Source organism: Platalea leucorodia, assembly GCF_965183815.1.
Source record: "Platalea leucorodia genome assembly, chromosome: W".
In the NCBI taxonomy this organism is placed as follows: domain Eukaryota; kingdom Metazoa; phylum Chordata; class Aves; order Pelecaniformes; family Threskiornithidae; genus Platalea; species Platalea leucorodia.
The window spans coordinates 11030142-11050976 of NC_138859.1; the positions used below are offsets into that span (position 1 = coordinate 11030142).

Here is a 20835-nt window from a genome sequence, read left to right on the forward strand (position 1 = left end):
ATACTCCTAAATGCACCAGATGGGCAACATAAGACTAGATATTCTCCTGAATTCTCATTCTCCAACTCCCCAATTTCTGGCACACAGTGTACTAAGGCTAGTTTGCCAAATCAGCAGATGATTTTAAAACACTGAAGAAAACATATTTGATCTAAATTTGCATCTGTTAACAAAATTTTTAAAAATTACTTAAATTTTATAGGCAGATATGCTTGGGGCAGGGGAGTGTGTGTTTGTTTTCTTGGTTTTAGTTTGTGTATTCCATTAAAATTCCCTGCAATACAGACTGACAAATTGACATGTTTAAATTTGCTGTAACATCGCAGTGAAAGAGAACCACTCTAATATCTAAGAGACTATTAAAGATATCTTTATTTCCAAAACACCATGTTTCTTTTGGTCTTAACTAGTTATTTTCTAATCTTGCTATTTAATCCTCCAAAGGCCTGAATAATATAGAACTTATAAATTCAATCTTTTTCTTTCACCACCTGTGAGCAGGTAAAAACGGACCATCTCACCGCTTCCCACTATGCTAGCTCCACAGGCAAAAGGGGTTTCAAGCCCATTTCTCAGGCTTCCAGGGAAGCCTGATTTCCCTGGCAGTCACCTCATTATATGCTTCAGCCTTTCGAATCACTCTGTTCTAGTAACCTGTAAAGCTAACTCTTCTGTCCATTTATAAACGTCATCATACACTGTACATGCATGCTTTCCCCTTCTTCAAAGGGGAGGTAAAAATATTTCCATGTCAGTACTCCACATTGTCCTAGATACAGACTAAGGCTGGCATCCCAGAGCCACAAGGAAATGACTGTCCCCTAAAGGTTAATAAACCCAGAAAGAGACAAATTTAGTGATGAAGAGAGTTGTTGTGGGGTTTTTTGGTGGGGTTTTTTTTTTTTGGTGTTGTGTTTTTTTTTTTTTTTCCCCCTGTACAACTGCTGATATATAAATAACTTAGCCATAGAGGATTAAAAAAAAAATATTGAAATTTTCCTTTAGCTTCATAAATAAAACACTTGTTTCTCTACATAGGCCTTAAATTATGTTGCAACTTCTCTTTAGGATGTAACCCAGTAGGACTGGGAGAAAAGGGCATCTCTTCATGCTTTATACAACGCAGGATGTAATTTCTGGTATAGGAATGCAGTTTATTTATTGTACCATTTGTTCAAGAATCATTTCATCTTTGTGACTAGGACAGCATCAAGCTTCAGGTAAAAGCTCCAAAGCTGAAGCGTACCTGGAAAGAAGTAATGGAACACCATTGATATTAAGGGCTCACAATAGCCTTGGGAATTAAGTTAAAATGCCATAAAAGGACAACTCTCTACTTCCAAAAAAACTACAGAATTTATTGCCTTTAGTCTTGACAAGAGGCAGAGTTAAAACTAACTCTATTCCATTCTTGCTGCACACATAGCGGCAGTTTGATATTTTAGGCTACATCTATGCCATGACCTCTTCAGCAGCCACGAATAATATATTCCCAAACAGCTGTACAAAGACTTCTGTATGTTCCAGAATATACAACCGTTACAGGCTTGTACTCTGTAATTCAGCACATGCCTCAAAATATCCATCACTGCATGCAAAGACTAGATATATTGACAGAGGAGTCAAATGAAGACTACTGAATAAAAACTCCACCCTGTTTGGCTCAAGAAGGCCCAGTCACAAAAGGTGCTGGACACTGGGAGCATACAGGGAAACATGCACGTCTCTTGGCTTTTCTGTACTTTACTAAATCTTCCCTAGGATTCTGCTTTTGACCACTGTTGGAGACAGGACAGTAGACTAGGTGAATCTTTGTTCTGATTAAATACTATTAAATACTATTAATTATCCACATTTGCACATCTGCCATGCCTCTATTATACAGTTTTATATATTGTATATGTTAAATTAGACATTTAAATCTGAAATGAAAAAGCTAAGACATTTTATGAGCTATTAAAACATCATAAAGATTGCTTTCTTAGACTAATACCTTTTATGTAAGGCACCTGCTATCTTGAAGCATTTCTGCAATTTTGATTTTTCATCTAAATGTTAAAACAAATATTATGCATGTGTGTGTAGTTATACTTGGAAAGCTGGATGCTCTCCTGTGCAACAGGTCTCCCCCGTCCTATGTGAGCTAGCTGCAGAGCCAGACTCCACAATTAATGAGGTAACCTGACCACATTTTAAAATTGAAGCTTCATTAATTTTTCTATCAGCTCTTTAGAAAAATTAAATGCTTCTCTTTGGTCAATACATTCCATTATGCCTGTGGCATAAACAGCTCAACTATCTTATATGAAAACCCTATCATATTTCACGTGTATTGGTATTTGAAAATTCAAGTCTAACTAACTATCCTCCTAAAATGCAACCTTTATAACTAAATGCATATTTGATCTAAAAGCATCTGTACTCCATGCTTTAGTTCCATCTACATCAGAACATCACACTTATGGTATATTAATACTACAAGAAAAATACAAGAACTATCACCTTAATTTGCCACAACTGCAGGAATCTGAAAAACACACTCTTAGAATTTGGCATCTCTCATCATCCTTCACTAAGATTAGTGATTAATCCCCTGTAATTTTTCTTTTTTTTTTTTTTTTTTTTTTTTTTTTTAATTAAAGAGAAAGCAACCCCTGTGCTTCCCACAAAGTCCACTGCTTCCACACTGTATTATTTCAATATCTAACAAAGAAAAAGGAAGAATCAGAGATGTTTAATCAGTTTTGCTAGTCTTGGAAAACTAGCAAAAAAAATTTGCATTTGGCTCTATTATAGAGGAACATCACAACAATCATGAACAGTAAGAAACTGAGCTGTAAATTCTTACCAAGAGAAAAGGGAGACACAAGGGAAAAGAATAGGCTTTCAGTTATCAAGAAAATAAAATGTTCTGTGGTTGCAACAGTGGATAGCTAAACGGAAAAGGCACTTAAGCCAAAAAAAAAACCTCAAGTCTCAAATATTACCAAATATATTAAAAGCCAGAATAAACAACACTATTTCTTACCTTGCCCAACAGGGACCCTGATTTGGTGGTGCAGTGGGATTTTTTGTTTGTGTGTGTGTGTTTGTGTGTGTGTGTTTTTGTTTTTTTGGCTGTTTGTTTTTGGTTTTTTGGTTGTGGGTGTTTGTGTGTTTGTGGGTGGGGGTGTGGGTGTGTGGGTGTGGGTGTTTGTTTTTAGTTTTACAGAGCTTTCAGGAATGGTGGGAGACAAGATGTCCCAAGTAAATAAGTGTGTGATCTCAGGACTATTTTTAATGTGCAGCACTAGGCAGAAAAGCTATCCAAATCACAATAAGACTGAAAAGAGGCACATGATAATAGTTTAAATAAGTTTGTGTCCTATCGTTTCTCTAAAAGATGTTAAACACAAAACAAAACAACCCCTAGAAAACAGAGCTTCAAAGTTTACTGAGATAGCGTAATATCCAGCTATTGCCTCCTTAAATTCTTTATATGCCTCAGAGGAACAAGTGCTCTTTTGGCAGCTCTCTGAAGGCTTAGCTAAAGGTTATGCTATTTTGGACAGACAACTAACTCTCTAGCTGGTAAACGACCAGCTGCCTATTTATGTATATAAGCTAAGGAATTTGCCAGCACTAAAACTCAAAACCCCTTCTGCTGCTTTCAAGTCTTCTGCATTGTGAACTTGTGTTGGAAACAATTAATCCTTTTAACAGTTCGGTCTAGGACAAAAAGATGATTCTTTCTCTGTTGTGTGTCACTATGAAAGTTTAAGGCCAATGTTCTTTAAGACAGACTATTAATCCACTTGTACCAGGAACAGAGCAGTGACAATCAGGTCAATTTATCACACTAAATGCTGTGTTCATTAGGCAGAAATAAAGTAACAGTTTAAGTATAGATTGGGCTACAATGGACAATAAAGGAGAATGCCAACACCTCAACAACTAGAATACTTTCTTAATAAAGCAGAACTTAGTTTCTTGGAGTCATGATTAGCTAGCTGTCCAAATAAAACAATGGATTTGATACGATAAAATCTTTGGCATATTTATAAATCCTTATTTTCAAATAACATTTCAAGGAGAGGTCATCTAACTTCACTTTGAATTAGTAAGACAAGACTATATCCTCATCAATTAGCATGATTGAATTCCCCCCCAATAAGCCACACAAACAAGTCTGATGACAATATAAGTTAATTCAATTTCCTCACAGCTGCATGCATCTGCCAACTTGCCAAAACATCACCATTAATAAGACCTCATGCATACAATACTTGGCTGACATTTCATAATTTATAAAAGGCTGACTTACACAGAACAATAGATTTTTTACAAGTGAGACAAGTGAACCAGTCATTGTCCATAGTCGCTACTTCTCCCCATGCGACAGAGGTTACCATCTGACAGCATAGCAGCCAAGCCCTACTACAATTTTCAGACAGCTCATTAAAATAAACTGAAAACAATTTTTTAATGAAACCAAATTTAACAGAGAATCCAGCAAAATTTTACAAATTATTGTGCAAACTCTCTTCGGTATAGTGAAACATGAGGAAAGCCACTAGAAGTAATAAATTTGAGTATATGCATTTTTTTGAACAAATATAGAAATATTTTCACCTCAAAGTACAAGCCAATTTGATAGAGGTAATTAGAAAAAATATCACAAATAGATCATAAAAGAGCATCTTTTATGTTAAGCAGTAATTTAGAGTAGTAATTTAAAATTTACTAGCTACGTAGCTTCTAGAAATTATACTTTCGCTAGTATCTTTGTACAGTCAATGGTGATTTGCCTTTTAGCTACCCCAATATAATAAAGTGAAGTGACTTACCGTTCTTGCTGACATCCAGTTCCCTGAGATTAACGAGATTTGCAATGGATGCTGGCAATGTGGTTAGATCATTGTCTGGCAAACTCAGCTTGTGCAGAGACTGACAGTTAAAAAGTTGCTGTTGAAACAAAAAAAAAAGTGAACGCGACTTTCTCTTAGTTTCTTCTATATAGCTTTTATTTTTAATCTCTTTAAACTTCTGACCTTACAGCTTGAAGGCCAGACTATTTAAAGTCTTTGGCTACAAAAACTTTATTTATTTAACTAGTTTTATTCAAAATTGACTAAGTTTACAATGCTCAGGAAAACAAAAAGCTGCAAATGGTCACAACAAGCCAGCAGTTATGCTTAACACTTCCTACAAATTCCATCCAGTATCTCAGAAATTGTGACCTGTAGTTACACACAGTTCTGCAAACATTGCAAAATATTTTCCATAATAAATATGCCATGTGATACCCCAGAAGTAATTAGTTTCTTCAAAAAAGAAAAAAGATACATTTTTAAAAGTCAAATAGTTCCAGAACACAGAATTTGATCTTCTCTAAAGGTTTAAATTTTATTCCATTATATCTTACAAGAAGCTTTGGGTGTTTTCCCCTTCCATGCTTCCTAGCTCAAGTACACCAAAATCCAACAAAATTATGATGAAAACTAGTGAAAGTTTGATCTAAGGATATAGCAAACTCTATAATCTCTTCTGTATGCATATGTGTTATAAATTTGTATCAAATATTAACTCAGAGCCAGATCTCTTCCTATATGCAAGGTACCTTGAGATTCTTACCCAAAGCTTCACAAATTGACAAAATAGGGCAAGTAATATTACTGGAACAGAAGAAAAAAATGCTCAAATGATCCTCAAAGCTTATAGACAGTATAAAATAAACATCTGTAAGAAAGTGGATGAAAAGGTTTAACTGAACAATTTGTGATGAAATAGTCTTTTCCCAACAATTTTGGATAAGATCATTCATAAATACCTGAGCTTAGTGTTCTTTTCTTACAGAATTCTGAGAAAAGATCAGACAAAACCAGGAAGTAGTCTATGACTAAAAAAAAATTATCCAAATCAATGTCCTAGCAACAGGTTCAGTTCAACTGAAATTTCTTGGGTCTTTCTCAATTACGAGGCCATTATTTCAACCACAAACCACTGAACAAGCCTCATTCATTTAATGTTTGCATATACCACCCCAGAACAAAAGCAGACAAATTAGCAAGATGGATAGCTCAAGGAATGAGCTTTAACTTGCCTACTGATGTTTTCAAATCCTCAAAAATGTGCACCTGTTAGAACTAGTTGATATCATTAAGGCTTTGAAGAGTTAAAGTTACCTTAGGATATTACATGGGAATGAGAACTTTGATGAGCAAGAATATATACTTAAAACTCATCCCTGAAAACAGTGATCTGGACTCCTGGAATCATTAGAAATTTCCCTAATTAGTCAGGTGAAAACAAATGCAGCACAAGGAATTGCAAGATCCCTAAAGGAAAAGAGGAAGGTGAAGGGGAGTTTTGTAGGGTGTTGACTTTGTAGCTGTTCCTTTTGTTATTATTGTTTTTTAATGTTTGCATATTCAGTGATTAAGTAGATCATCATTACTGGTAGTAAACACGAAAAGTCATATAATCAAGCTCTATTTTACTACAGAATTCCAATTTCTTCCAAACAGCAAAGTGAGTGGGAAAACGAACTGCTGCATTTTGAGCTTCTCAGCTCAAATGCACACTGTGGCACTTGGGATAAACAGGGTACCTTTTCAGATGTGATTTAGAACACAAGATGAAAGCATTTTAAATGCTCAGTCACTTCTAAAACTGAGACTACGACACCAGCATTTCAGGTAAAGTGAAGTCCTTCTCTACCACCATCTTTCTTCCCCATCACAATTTGCTCATGCTGCACCCTCGGCCAGTCAACTTAATTAAGGAGCTATACTGCAAGAACAATTTTTGAAGTATGTTGGGGTTCTGAAAAGATTGGGGGCAATTAAAAAAACCCACAAAAAAAACCAAAGCCAGACACATACACTAACAGGCCATTTCAGTGATCAGGTTGCCAAGACCGTCCAAAAACAGTTGTGTTGTGGCATACAGAGGGCAAATTGCAAAAGAGGAATAAGAACACACCACTGGGGCAAAGAGCAAAAGGGAAGGGTGAGACTTTCTTAATCAGGCCTCAGAAAGCTGGAGACAGCCTAATAAGCACCACACCCTTCATCTGAGAGGATGTCTTAATTAGAAGCCTTTTTCAGAGTTGAAAGACTAAGTAAGCTTGGGTTAGGGAAAAGGAATACACAGCTTGAAACTCTGGCTCCAAATCAGCTAGGATCATTTCAAATGTGTCATGGTTTAACCCCAGCCAGCAACTAAGCACCACGCAGCTGCTCACTCCCTCCCCCCAGCAGGATGGGAAGAAAATCGGAAGAGTAAAAGTAGGTTGAGATAGAGACAGTTTAATAGGTAAGGCAAAAACCGTGCACACAAGCAAAGCAAAGCAAGGAATTCATTCACTACTTCCCATCGGCAGGCAGGTGTTCAGCCATCCTCAGGAAAGCAGGGCTCCATCACGCATAACGGTTACTTGGGAAGACAAACGCCATCACGCCCAATGTCCCTCCCCTTCCTTCTTCTTCCCCCAGCTTATATACTGAGCATGATGTCATATGGTATGGAATAGCCCTTTGGCCAGTCTGGGTCAGCTGTCCTGGCTGTGCCCCCTCCCAGCTTCTTGTGCACCTGGCAGAGCATGGGAAGCTGAGAAGTCCTTGACTGGTGTAAGCACTACTCAGCAAGAACCAAAACATCAGTGTGTTATCAACATTATTCTCATCCTAAATCCAAAACACAGCACTAGACCAGCTACTAAGAAGAAAATTCACTCTATCCCAGCCAAAACCAGGACAAAAATGTTACAGGCCTTCCTTTATGGACCCTTCTATGGATAGTTTTAAGATTACAGTTTCTATCAAATGATTAAATAAAACATTTTTACTATGTCTTTACTACTCCCTAATCTCTCTTCCTGTTTCCTTTATAGTATTTGAATTGACATGTGGGGTTTTTTCCCTCATGAAAGTTGAAAAGGTACTAAAAAATAATGACCAAAATGACTTAAAAGCTGAAAAGAATGCTTAGCTTCTCAAAAATAAACCTATAAAGATGACTTATTACAGTGTACAAATACATTAACACAAAGTGTAAGGTATTACAGGTCCCTGCGGTCCAGCAAAAAAAAAAAAAAAAAAAAAAAAAAAAAACCAAACCAAAAAACAAACCAAACACACAACCCCCCCAAAAACCAAAACCCCCCCAACACAAAAAAACCAAAAAGGAATAAAATACAGATGTTCAAGCAGTCTTTCTAATTGTGTGGATAATTTAATCTTAGACTAGATCAAGGCAAGTGGTAGACTGCCCACCTTTCAGTTTACTCACATATCAAAACTGGATTTCATATAGGAACTGATTAATGAAATCAAATGGCATGTAACAGAAAAGGAAGACAAAACAGACTAATAGCCTTTTCTGGTCTAGAACACCAACATGCATTCATTTGATCACTACAGTACAGTCTTTCTTCCTCTTTTAAGATTACTAAAAGGAATTTTTTAAGAGAACTATCAGTTTGGAAGATAACTGCTTAGTTCTTATGATTTGGGAAATAAAATTAGAAATTTAACGCAAGAAAAGTTCAGAAGATTTAATTTTTTAGCTAAGAAAAGTATTCTAGTCTGTTTAAGCATTCAATTTTAGTCTTCTTTAATAAAGAATAAGAGACAGGAATGAAGTTCTGGAATTATCTGAAAAAATCTCAAACACTGATACAAAGTCTTTAGAAGCAAGCTACTAAAACCTAAAGTGTCTAAGTCTAGAGTAAAGAAGAGAAAAATAAAACAGTTGAAGTTCTAAACTGCAGACAGACAGACAAAATGTCTAGTTTTAACTAACATGTTATTAGCTCTATTCAACGTACAAATACGAATTTTCATTGATGGCTTCTCAGGAGCATTTAAGGGTGGAGTTTCAAAAGCACTCAGCTGGTTTAAGTCAGCTTCACTGGAATCCAGGGCTTCTGATAAAGCAGTTTCAGGATAGTAACTTGACAGTTATTTCCTTATTAGTTTCATTTATCTTTCAAAAAATCCAAGCCAGCAAAACCTGAAGCAGTTATAGGAAACTTTCCAAAAAATCTAACAAAGCATTCTACAGTTGTCCTCCCCGACAGCAAAGATTTGCACATAACTGTGACAAAAGAATTTTAAATATTAAGTCTTTAATCTATTAAGTCTTTAATTCCATCAAGGCAGGACCCAGCAGTGGAAACAAGTCTATAGTAATGATCATTTTGTACTTCCCAAACGCCTCACTGGCACAAAGTCTCATTCTTTTCTCTAATGTACTGTCAAGAGGTGGATGAAGTATTCTATAAGCAGCTGGGAGAAGTCTCACGATCGCTAGCCCTTGTTCTCGTGGGGGACTTCAACTTACCAGATGTCTGCTGGAAATACAATACAGCAGAGAGGAAACAGTCTAGGAGGTTCCTGGAGGGTGTGGAAGATAACTTCCTGACACAGCTGGTGAGGGAGCCAACTAGGGAAGGGGCCCCACTGGACCTGCTGTTTACGAACAGAGAAGGCCTGGTGGGTGATGTGATGGTTGGAGGCCATCTTGGGCATAGTGATAACAAAATGATAAGAGTTTTTGATTCTTGGAGAAGTAAGGAGGGGGGGCAGCAGAACTGCTACCTTGGACTTCCGGAGGGCAGACTTGGGCCTGTTCAGGAGCCTAGTTGACAGAGTCCCTTGGGAGGCAGTCCTGAAGGGCAAAGGAGTCCAGGAAGGCTGGACATTCTTCAAGAAGGAAATCTTAAAGGTGCAGGAGCAGGCCGTCCCTGTGTGCTGAAAGACAAGCCAATGGGGAAGACAACCAGCCTGGCTGAACAGAGAGCTTTGGCTAGAACTCACAAGAAAAAAAGAGAGTTTATGACCTTTGGAAGAAGGGGCAGGCAACTCAGGAGGACTACAAGGATGTCGTGAGGTTATGCAGGGAGAAAATTAGAAGGGCCAAAGCCCAAATGGAACTTAATCTGTCTACTGCTGTAAAAGACAACAAAAACTGTTTCTACAAATACATTAGCAACAAAAGGAGAGCTAAGGAGAATCTCCATCCTTTATTGGATGCGGGGGGAAACATAGTGACAAAGGAATGAGGAAAAGGCTGAGGTACTTAATGCCTTCTTTGCCTCAGTCTTTAATAGTTAGACCAGTTGATCTCAGGGTACCCAGCCCCCTGAGCTGGAAGACAGGGATGGGGAGCAGAATAAAGCCCCCATAATCCAAGGGGAAATGGTTAGCAACCTGCTACACTGCATAGACACACACAAGTCTATGAGGCCAGATGGGATCCATCCAAGGGTACTGAGGGAGCTGGCAGAAATGCTCACCAAGTCACTTTCCATCATCTATCAGCAGTCCTGGCTAACCGGGGAGGTCCCAGCTGACTGGAGGTCAGCAAATGTGATGCCCCTCTACAAGAAGGGCCAGAAGGAGGATCCAGGGAACTACAGGCCTGTCAGCCTGACCTCGGTGCCAGGGAAGGTCATGGAGCAGAGCATCTTGAGTGCCATCACACGGCATGTGCAGGACAACCAGGTGATCAGGCCCAGTCAGCATGGGTTTATGAAAGGCAGGTCCTGCTTGACTAACCTGATCTCCTTCTATGACAAGGTGACCCGCTTAGTGGATGAGGAAAAAGCTGTGGATGTTGTCTACCTGGACTTTAGTAAGGCCTTTGACACCGTCTCCCACAGCATTCTCCTGGAGAAACTGGCTGCTCATGGCTTGGACGGACATACTCTTCGCTGGGTAAAAAACTACTAAATGGCCGAGCCCAGAGAGTGGTGGTGAATGGAGTCAAATCCAGTTGGTGACCGGTCACAAGTGGTGTTCCCCAGGGCTCAGTACTGGGGCCGGTTCTGTTTAATATCTTTATCAATGATCTGGATGAGGGGATCGAGTGCACCCTCAGTAAGTTTGCAGATGACACCAAGTTGGGTGGGAGTGGGATCTGGACAGGCTGGATTGATGGGCCCAGGCCAATTGTATGAGGTTCAACAAGGCTAAGTGCTGGGTCCCGCACTTGGGTCACAACAACCCCATGCAACGCCACAGGCTTGGGGAGGATGGGCTGGAGAGCTGCCTAGCGGAAAAGGACCTGGGGGTGTTGGTTGACAGCCGCCTGAACATGAGCTGGCAGTGTGCCCAGGTGGCCAAGAAGGCCAATGGCATCCTGGCTTGTATCAGAAACAGTGTGGCCAGCAGGACTAGGGAAGTGATTGTCCCCCTGTACTCAGCACTGGTGAGGCCGCACCTCACGCTGGAGCGTGTCCAAAGAAGGGCAACAAAGCTGGTAAAGGGTCTGGAGAACAAGTCGTACGAGGAGCAGCTGAGGGAACTGGGGTTGTTTAGCCTGGAGAAGAGGAGGCTGAGGGGAGACCTTTTTGCTCTCTACAACTACCTGAAAGGTGGTTGTAGCGAGGTGGGGGTTGGTCTCTTTTCCCAAGTAACAAGCGATAGGACGAGAGGAAATGGCCTCAAGTTGTGCCAGGGGAGGTTTAGGTTGGATATTAGGAAAAACTTCTTCACTGAAAGGGTTGTCAGGCACTGGAACAGGCTGCCCAGGGAAGTGGTTGAGTCCCCATCCCTGGAGGTATTTAAAAGATGGGTAGATGTGGTGCTCGAGGACATGGTTTAGTGGTGGACTTGGCAGTGCTGGGTTAACGGTTGGACTCGATGATCTTAAGGGTCTTTTCCAACCTAAACAATTCTATGATTCTAATTCAGTGTGCAGTTTGTCCTCCGATTTCAGAGCCAACAACAAATATTTATTTCTATAATAAAGATGTCAAAGTGACATTCCAGCTCTCTAGTTTTTGAACTTAAGTAATTTGAAATACTTCAGAAAGTCTCTTCAGTACATACCAAAGAAGAATTAGGACTTCAAGTGAATAGATACTTTGGACTGTAGTTGTCTTTAGTGGGCACAGAGATCTGAACAAGCCATTAATCTTGCTTCTTCTAATAATCTTCATGTGTTATCAGAGATTCAAAATAATGCAACAATTTGTTGAATACAGTTAGTCAATTTGAGCAGAAACTGCCACAGAAATAAATTAGCCTGCCTCTTCTGTTAGGTACCTCTCTTGGGCTGGATCAGTTGTTTAAGCAGTTTCATCCCATTTCAGTACAGCAAACTAGTCAAGCTAGAATGCATAAACATTACTTCTACCAGGGTTGCTTCTTCTGGGACCAACACTTACTTAAAAGTATTTGGCAAACTGCAGCCTAAAAGCTGAACCAGGAAACTAGACACTATCAGCTTCTACAATGCTGATGAAGTAACAGAATTAATAAGTATAACTAAAAGGAAAACTACCCAACATACCTTTGGAAGCTCTTCGATTTGATTAGCATCTAAATAGAGCTCTTCCAAGGTCTTTTCAAAAGTAAAAATCTCCTTAGGCACCTGTTCCAGGCTGCAGTGAGAATAATCAAGTGTAGTGACTGTTTCCTCCTCTCCACGCAGACAGCGGCATGGCACCAGCCGCATAAACAAATTCCGCTTTGTTGTCATTTTCAGGCACTGTAAAACACAAATTGGTCCATTTAAAAACCAACAAGACAACTTCAGAAATACTTATGTGGGCAGCTTCTCAAACTTCCCCTGGCTGCTAAATAAAGTACTGTACCTGCATGTATGTGCATGTGTGTATACACATATGGGGGGGGGGGGGGGGAAGAGAGAGAATTTATTTTCTTTTAAACACAACAGATCTGTAGTGGTATTAAGTGTGGTAAAAAAACACCTACAGACCCCAGAGGATGAAGTAAAAATTTAGCCTGTAAACTGGTCACCCAACACATCCCTACATTGCAGAGAAACAGAAAATTTTGAAGCAGCAGTTCTGAAGCATCAATTGTGTTTTTACAACATAGCTTATCCTTACCTTTACAAAGGTTATTGGGATGATATTTTTGCTTAATATAACAAAATCCACCCTCTACAGAGCATTAAAACTTAGCTTTAGGAAAAGTAAATTTTTTTTGTGATGACTAAGATTAAATTCATGTACCTTAATTTCAAATCCCTCATTTGAAGACAGAATACAAATACAAAGAACCAGCATGGTTTCTACCAACTCTTCTGTCTACAGTTTAAAAGGAAAGGTTTCCAAGTGCACAGATAAAGAAGTTTCTTCAATTTTTGCAATTCCGTTCAGTTTGGAAAACTTCAACACATCTTGCTGTGCACACTGGAACTAATGAAGCTTCACCTTGCTATGGAAATGTATCTTCCTCTAAACTCAGTCATTGCTACAACAGTCCCCTCTACTCTCCATGGCTTCTATAATATTCCTCCTCAGCAGGAGAGAGCAAATCTAAATGGTGCAAACTGGCTAGCCGATTACTGACCACATACACCAGCCACGTTCTGCCTCCTTTCTCCTCAGCAAGAGCACAAGTTTAGGTCTCTTTCCTCTAATTAGCAATCAATTTTCACAAAATTCAGAAACAATTATCTTCAAAACGTTACCTCAAGTTTCTCTGAAATCAAATGATAGGCTCAATTTTTCAGGAAGAGACCAACACACGCAGACAGACAACACGATCACATAAGCTTCATTTCCTCAGGAAACTGGTCTAAAAATACATACTTTTCCAAACAGCACTGAATATTTATTTTCTTAGTCAAACTACCAACACTCTAAATTAAAATATACTTTTTTTTTTTTTTTAAACCCAATTTTTTTTTTTTGAATTGCAGAAATTCTATTTCAACTTCTGGATTAGTGACAGGAAACTTTCTTCTCCAAGTGCAAAAGAAGTCTTTCAGACACATTTAGCAGACTCCACTTCAACATACAGAGTATGTTAAGAATACGGGGAGAAAATAAAATACCGTGGCCACTGCGCTATACGAAGTCACAGGCTGCAAGACCACTCTTCTTACTAAGACATGAAAAAAGGTCATACACTTGAATTTTCATCTATGAGCAGCTAACTTTTCAAGTACTTCACAGTATGTTTAATTTATACGAAAACAGGTTGAGGGGCTGCTGTACTTCAGTGTTTTCACTAAACAGAAGGCTGGATACAGTCAGATTCTACATCCAACCATTAAAAGGATGGAATAAAACTCTTCATTAGATGATAGGATGTCAAGACTTTTTAACAGCGTATTAATGTTGCTAGGATTTTATTACAGTGTTGATTATGTATCAACACACTTAACGCTTTCCATAAAACTCCATCTTTGTTATTTAAATAAAAAGTGATCTAAAAATAAGAATATTTAAATGTATTGCAAGGCAAAGCATTTAGAGACTGCAAATTCCATGCTGGGGATTTCCACAGAATGGGAAAGTCAACAAAAGAAACAGCATAACCTCCTCCTGCTTCTTCCACAGGAACAGGCTCCAGCATAGCATCCTCCAGCCACCCACAGCCAGATGCCAAAGATGCTACTGAAGCTGACGTACTCACTGAGTCAGAGCTACCCACGCTTTCTCCAAGCCTCAGAGGCTGCACATGAAGACACAAGAGAAATTCCACTGCCAACATTTACAAACAAAAAAGCATTTATTAAAAAGAAATATTGTCTCATTTTGTTATATCATTTCAGTGATCTGCAGAGCCATGGAAAAAAACACACCACTTCAAAAAGAAGCACCAACAGCAGTATCTTCAAACAGGAGTATAAACAGAACAACATATGCCTTGGAAACAACAAGGACTGGAAGCAGAGACAGTACGTGTGAGTTGATGTGCTGGTTTTGGCTGGGATAAAGTTAGTTTTCAGGGATGTTTTCATTATCGCTGAGCACTGCTTACACAGAGTCAAGGCCTTTTCTGCTTCTCACACCACCCCACCAGTGAGTAGGCTGGGGGTGCAGAAGAAGTTGGGAGGGGACACAGCCGAGACAGCTGACCCCAACTGACCAAAGGGATATTCCATACCATATGATGTCATGCTCAGCAATAAAAAGCTGGGGGAAGAAGGAAGGAGGAGGGAATGTTCGGAGTGATGGCGTTTGTCTTCCCAAGTAACTGTTATGCGTGATGGAGCCCTGCTTTCCTGGGGATGGCTGAACACCTGCCTGCCAATGGGAAGTAGTTAATGAATTCCTTGTTTTGCTCTCCTTGTGTGCGCAGCTTTTGCTTATTAAAACTGTCTTTTCTCACTTTTACACTTCCGATTCTCCCCCCATCCCATCAGGAGGGAGTGAGCAAGTAACTGGGTGGCGCTTAGTTGCCAGCTGGGATTAAACCACAACAGTTGATTACCAGAGGTCTGGCAGGGGAAGACACACCTATATCATACCAACTGCAGCCATCAATAAGTTTGCTTTGTTGAGTTGTTTCAACTTCTGAGAATTATGTTTTTGTTTCCAGAATATGAAAAAGTTAACTAGATGGTTCATATGAATATAAAAATAAGATACTCTTTTTCACTAAAATCTCTCAAAAAGAGCATACATTACATTGGTAAAACCATTTGCCCCTTCTTTTTCAGTGGCTGCTGTTTTCATACCTACTCTTACTTGCTCAGGTCTCAAAAGTTTCTGAAGCAACAAAACTCAAGGCCTAACAACGCAAACCACACATATTTAGTTCTCCTAACTTATTTCTTTATTCTGTAAGAGATCTTGAGATTTTGGGGGGGTTAGGGAGGAAGGGCTTTTAAAAAGATCACATGCATCCACAGCACTGGAAACATGGCTCAATAAACAAATGCCTGTACAACATCACAATGCAAGGTTGTATCTCCAGTCAGTTATCACATCAGTTAAAGTATCTAAACTCACAGCTCATGTCCCAAGCCAAAATAGTCAAACTCATATTTAAGTATCAAATAAACAACCCTCTCCAAAAAGCCTACCCGCCCAAAACCATTGATTTGACCAACTTGAGCATACATCTAATTATAACACTTCAAAAGACAGAATGAACCAAGAGAGCTGCATTAAAGTAAATGTAGGAAACTACGCAATATGATTTGGTTCAAATTTGTCTTATGTTTGTTCGTATTTTACTTCTAAACATATATGAAGAGTTGTTTAGCATTGGTGTTCTACAACAGAGATGACTGACAATACTAGGAAAGAGGTGCAGCAGGATAGGCACAAGTATTCTACACCACCACTCTTCTGCAAAATAAATAAATATACACACACACACACACACACTGTCTACCTATCTTGTGATCAGTTGCCCAAGCAGAAAAACTGTAATGGAGGAAAGGAAGGATATACTACAGAAGAGAGTCCACTGTTATAACTACCAAAGACAAGTTTCAGAAGTGATAAGGAAGACCAAACTAATCAAGGGGTACTATCATAGATTGATAGAATGGTTTGGGTTGGAAGGGACCTTAAAGATCATCTAGTTCCAATTCCCTGCCATGGGCAGATACACCTTCCACTAGACCAGGTTGCTCAAAGCCCCATCCAACCTGGCCTTGTGAAAGGGTTAAAAAAACCACAAGAGCAAGAAAGATGTAAATACCTTAGTCACTTAATTAGATCAGAAGACACCCTGGTGTGATTTAAGGATGTTGTGAATACCTTATTAGACATGAGGGTGGTCTGATGTGATTTAGGGAGTAGCTAGAAGAATAGTTATAAGATAAGGGGGGGCTCCGGGATAATCTCGTTACAGACAACTCGGCCTTGGGAGAACAGATGCACGGAACCATGAAGACAGGAAGACACAGAAGAATGGCAACAATAGCCTTGAAGGACAACGTCTACGTGATCCTAGGACTGAGTTTGTGAGCACAGTGAAGACGACTACGAGCCTTCATCTGAAGACCCCCAAAGACTACTTGAAGACCACCACGGGAGATGACTGCACATGCGAATCGGATATTTACATATGCTAATAAGTTCCTGGAAATCTCATGTTTATGTAAACAAATGCCCAGAAATCCTATGTATGATTGTATAGTATATATTTTCTAAAAATTCATCAACTCGTTGGAGCACTTATGGTGGAGAATCCCCAGTGCTGCCCAGCAGTACAATAAAGGATACCTGCTTAACAGTAACTTCGTTGCTATTGAGTCTCATTTCAGGGACTCTCTGAATACTCCGTTTCTCCCTTGGGGAGATTCAGACTGTGAGGAGAAGTGTCCGTGAAGTTTTGTATCACTTGAACACTTCCAGGGAGGGGGCATCCACAACTTCTCTGGGCAACCTGTTCCAGTGCCTCACCACCCTCATGGTGAAGAACTTCTTCCTTATATCTAATCTGAATCTACCCTCTTTCAGTTTAAAACCGTTACCCCTCATCCTATCACTACACTCCCTGATAAAGAGTTCCTCCCCATCTTTCCTGTAGGCCCCCTTTAAGTACTGGAAGGCTGCTCCCCGTAGCCTTCTCTTCTCCAGGCTAAACAACCCCAACTCTCTCAGCCTGTCCTCATAGGAGAGGTATTCTATCCCTCTGATCATTTTTGTGGCCCTCCTCTGGACCTGCTCCAACAGGTCCATGTCCTTCCTGTGCTGAGAACTCCAGAGCTGGACGCAGTACTCCATGTGGGGTCTCACCAGAGCAGAGTAGAGGGACAGAATCACCTCCCTCGACCTGCTGGCCACGCTTCTTTTGATGCGGCCCAGGATACAGTTGGCTTTCTGGGCTGCAAGCACACATTGATGGGTCACATTGAGTTTTTCATCTGTCAGTACCCCCAAGTCCTTCTCCGCAGGGCCGCTCTCAATCCATTCTCCGCCCAGCCTGTATTTGTGCTTGGGATTGCCCCGACCCATGTGCAGGACCTTGCACTTGGCCTTGTTGAACCTCATGAGGTTTCGCATGGGCCCATCTCTCCATCCTGTCAAGGTCCCTCTGGATGGCATCCCTACCCTCCAGCATGTTGACTGCACCACACCAGCTTAGTGTCGTCGGCAAACTTGCTGAGGGCGCACTCAATCCCACTGTCCATGTCGCTGACAAAGATGTTAAACAGCGCTGGTCCCAATACCAGCCCCTGAGGAACGCCACTCATCACTGATCTCCACTTGGACATCAAGCTGTTGACCACAACTCTTTGAGCGCAACCATCCAGCCAATTCTTTATCCACCGAGTGGTCCACCCATGAAATCCACGTCTCTCCAATTTAGAGACAAGGATGTTGTGTGGGACAGTGTCAAATGCTTTGCACAAGTCCAGGTAGATGACATCTGTTGCTCTTCCCTTATCCACCAACGCTGTAACCCCATCGTAGAAGGCCACCAAATCTGTCAGGCACAATTTGCCCTTAGTGAAGCCGTGTTGGCTGTCACCAATCACCTCCTTATTTTCCATGTGCCTTAGCATAGTTTCCAGGAGAATCTGCTCCATGATCTTGCTGGGCACAGAGGTGAGGCTGACTGGCCTGTAGTTCCCCAGGTCTTCCTTTTTTCCCTTTTTAAAAATGGGGGTTATGTTTCCCCTTTTCCAGTCAGTGGAAACTTCACCGAACTGCCACGACTTCTCAAATATGATGGATAGTGGCTTAGCAACTTCATCCGCCAGTTCCCTCAGGACCTGCGGATGCATCTCATCAGGTCCCATGGACTTGTGCACATTCAGGTTCCTTAGATGGTCTCGAACCTGATCTTCTTCTACAGTGGGCGGTTCTTCATTCTCCCAGTCCCTGCCTTTACATTCTGCGACTTGGGCGGTGTGGCTAGAGCACTTGCCGGTGAAGACTGAGGCAAAAAAGTCATTGAGTACCTCAGCCTTCTCCATATCCTGGGTAACCAGGTCCCCCATTTCCTTCTGGAGAGGGCCCACATTTTCCCTAGTCTTCCTTTCATCACCGATGTACCTATAGAAGCTTTTTCTTGTTGCCCTTGACGTCCCTGGCCAAATTTAATTCTATCAGGGCTTTAGCTTTCCTAACCTGATCCCTGGCTGCTTGGACAATTTCTTTGTATTCCTCCCAGGCTACCTGTCCTTGCTTCCACCCTCTGTAGGCTTCCTTTGTGAGTTCGAGTTTGTCCAGGAGCTCCTTGTTCATCCATGCAGGCCTCCTGGTGTTTTTGCCTGACTTCCTCTTTGTTGGGATGCATCGCTCCTGAACTTGGAGGTGATCTTTGAATATTAACCAGCTTTCTTGGGCCCCTCTTCCCTCCAGGGCTTTATCCCATGGTACTCTACCGAGCAGATTCCTGAAGAGGTCAAAGTCTGCTCTCCTGAAGTCCAGGGTAACGAGCTTGCTGTGCACCCTCCTTGGTGCCCTAAGGGTCTTGAACTCCACCATTTCATGGTCACTGCAGCCAAGGCTGCCCTTGAGCTTCACATTCCCCACCAGCCCCTCCTTGTTGGTGAGAACAAGGTCCAGCATAGCACCTCTCCTTGTTGGCTCATCTATTGCTTGGAGAAGGAAGTTATCATCAATGCATTCCAGGAACATCCTGGATTGCTTATGCTCTGCTGTATTGTCCCTCCAACAGATGTTGGGGTGGTTCAAATCCCCCATGAGGACCAGGGCTTGTGAATGCGAGGCTGCTCCTATCTGTCTATAGAGGGCCTCATCCGCATGGTCTTCCTGGTCAGGTGGCCTGTAACAGACCCTTGCTATAATGTCACCTGCCCCTGCCCTTCCTTTAATCCTGACCCATAAGCTCTTGGTCAGCTCCTCATCCATCCCCAGGCGGAGCTCCATGCACTCCAGCTGGTCATTGACATAGAGGGTGACACCCCCTCCTCGTCTCCCCTGCTTGTCCTTCCTAAAGAGCCCGTATCCTTCCATTCCAACACTCCAGTCATAGGAGCCATCCCACCATGTCTCCGTGATGCCGACAAGATCATATCCCTGCAGGCGTGTGCACATCTAACTCCTCTTGTTTATTCCCCATGCTGCGTGCTTTTGCATAGAGGCATTTAAGTTGGGCCCCTGATGAAGCTGACTTACTGTTTGGAATTCCTTTGTGCTGCTCTTCAGGTGCATTCCTGCTGACCTGTGATCCTTCTCCAGGCTCTGGGCATCTATTGCTGGCACTGGCATCCAACTGATAGGAGTAGAATGGATTGAGGCTCCCCTCCCCCAGCAACTTTAGTTTAAAGCCCTCTTCACCAGCTTGGCAAGCCTATGATCGAAGACACTCTTCCCCTTCTCTGACAGATGGACCCCATCAGCCCCCAGTAGACCAGGTTTCTCAGAGAGTCCCATGGTCTAAGTAGCCAAACCCCTGGCTGTGGCACCAGTCCTGTAACCATTTGTTGATTTGCCAGATTTGACTGGCTGTTTCAAATCCCTTCCCTTTGGGGGGGGAAGGAAGAAACACCTACCTGTGTTCCAGAGTCCCTTACCACTGCTCCCAGGGCTCTGTAATCCTCCTTGTTCAAGAAGGCCAAAACATCACATTAAAAAAAAAAAAAAAAATCAACTCTGATTTTGAAATTGAGGGTTCTCTACTTCCAGAGACATGTTTCCTCCTCCTCAACTGATCAAACAGCAGACGAAGCATCTACTACCAGCCTCTGATTTAATTATAGCTATCAGCCCTCCTCTGTTACAAGCAGTGGTTGACACTTGCTAAAAAAAAAAAAGAAAAAAGTGAAGTAACAACTGGAGAATACCATGTAATTAATACAATATTCAGACAAAATTATTGGAGAACCTAGGGCAAAGCAAGTACTATAATTCTATCAGATCTACACTTTAACAACAGTGGACTGTATCTGTAAGTGTTGAAACATCTCCACTGAATAAAATAATAAAAAAAAAAATTACTGGAAGCAGAAAAGCAAAGCATCAATTTGAAAGACCATGATCAATGAAAGAAAGCAAGGTCAGCAAGCTTGGATACGCACTAAATATTAATCCAGAAGAGAGCACATCATCCAGTGAAACACCACTCTTTCCTGGAACTCTTTGATGATTCCCTGTGCACTCCCATCATCCAAGTACCTGGCAGCCCAACAGCACCCACAGATCTGCTTGAACCCCAC

General features: G+C 41.1%; 1 protein-coding gene across 5 annotated transcripts in view; it reads right to left on the reverse strand.

Moving 5' to 3' along the window:
• The window catches only part of LOC309601815 (erbin-like), a 122571-nt gene that overhangs the window by 66089 nt on the left and 35647 nt on the right, over positions 1 to 20835 (reverse strand). For 4 of the 5 annotated variants that reach the window (XM_082334966.1, XM_082334965.1, XM_082334964.1 and 1 more), the window contains exons 1-3: positions 19796 to 19866; positions 12280 to 12477; positions 4827 to 4944 (exon numbers count right to left, since the gene is read on the reverse strand). In XM_082334966.1, coding sequence (XP_082191092.1) covers positions 4827 to 4944; positions 12280 to 12477; positions 19796 to 19831 — 352 coding nt within the window. In that variant the 5' untranslated portion in view covers positions 19832 to 19866. Of the gene's footprint in view, positions 1 to 4826; positions 4945 to 12279; positions 12478 to 19795; positions 19867 to 20835 lie in introns of those variants that run through there. The other variant, XM_082334967.1, reaches the window with a different exon arrangement.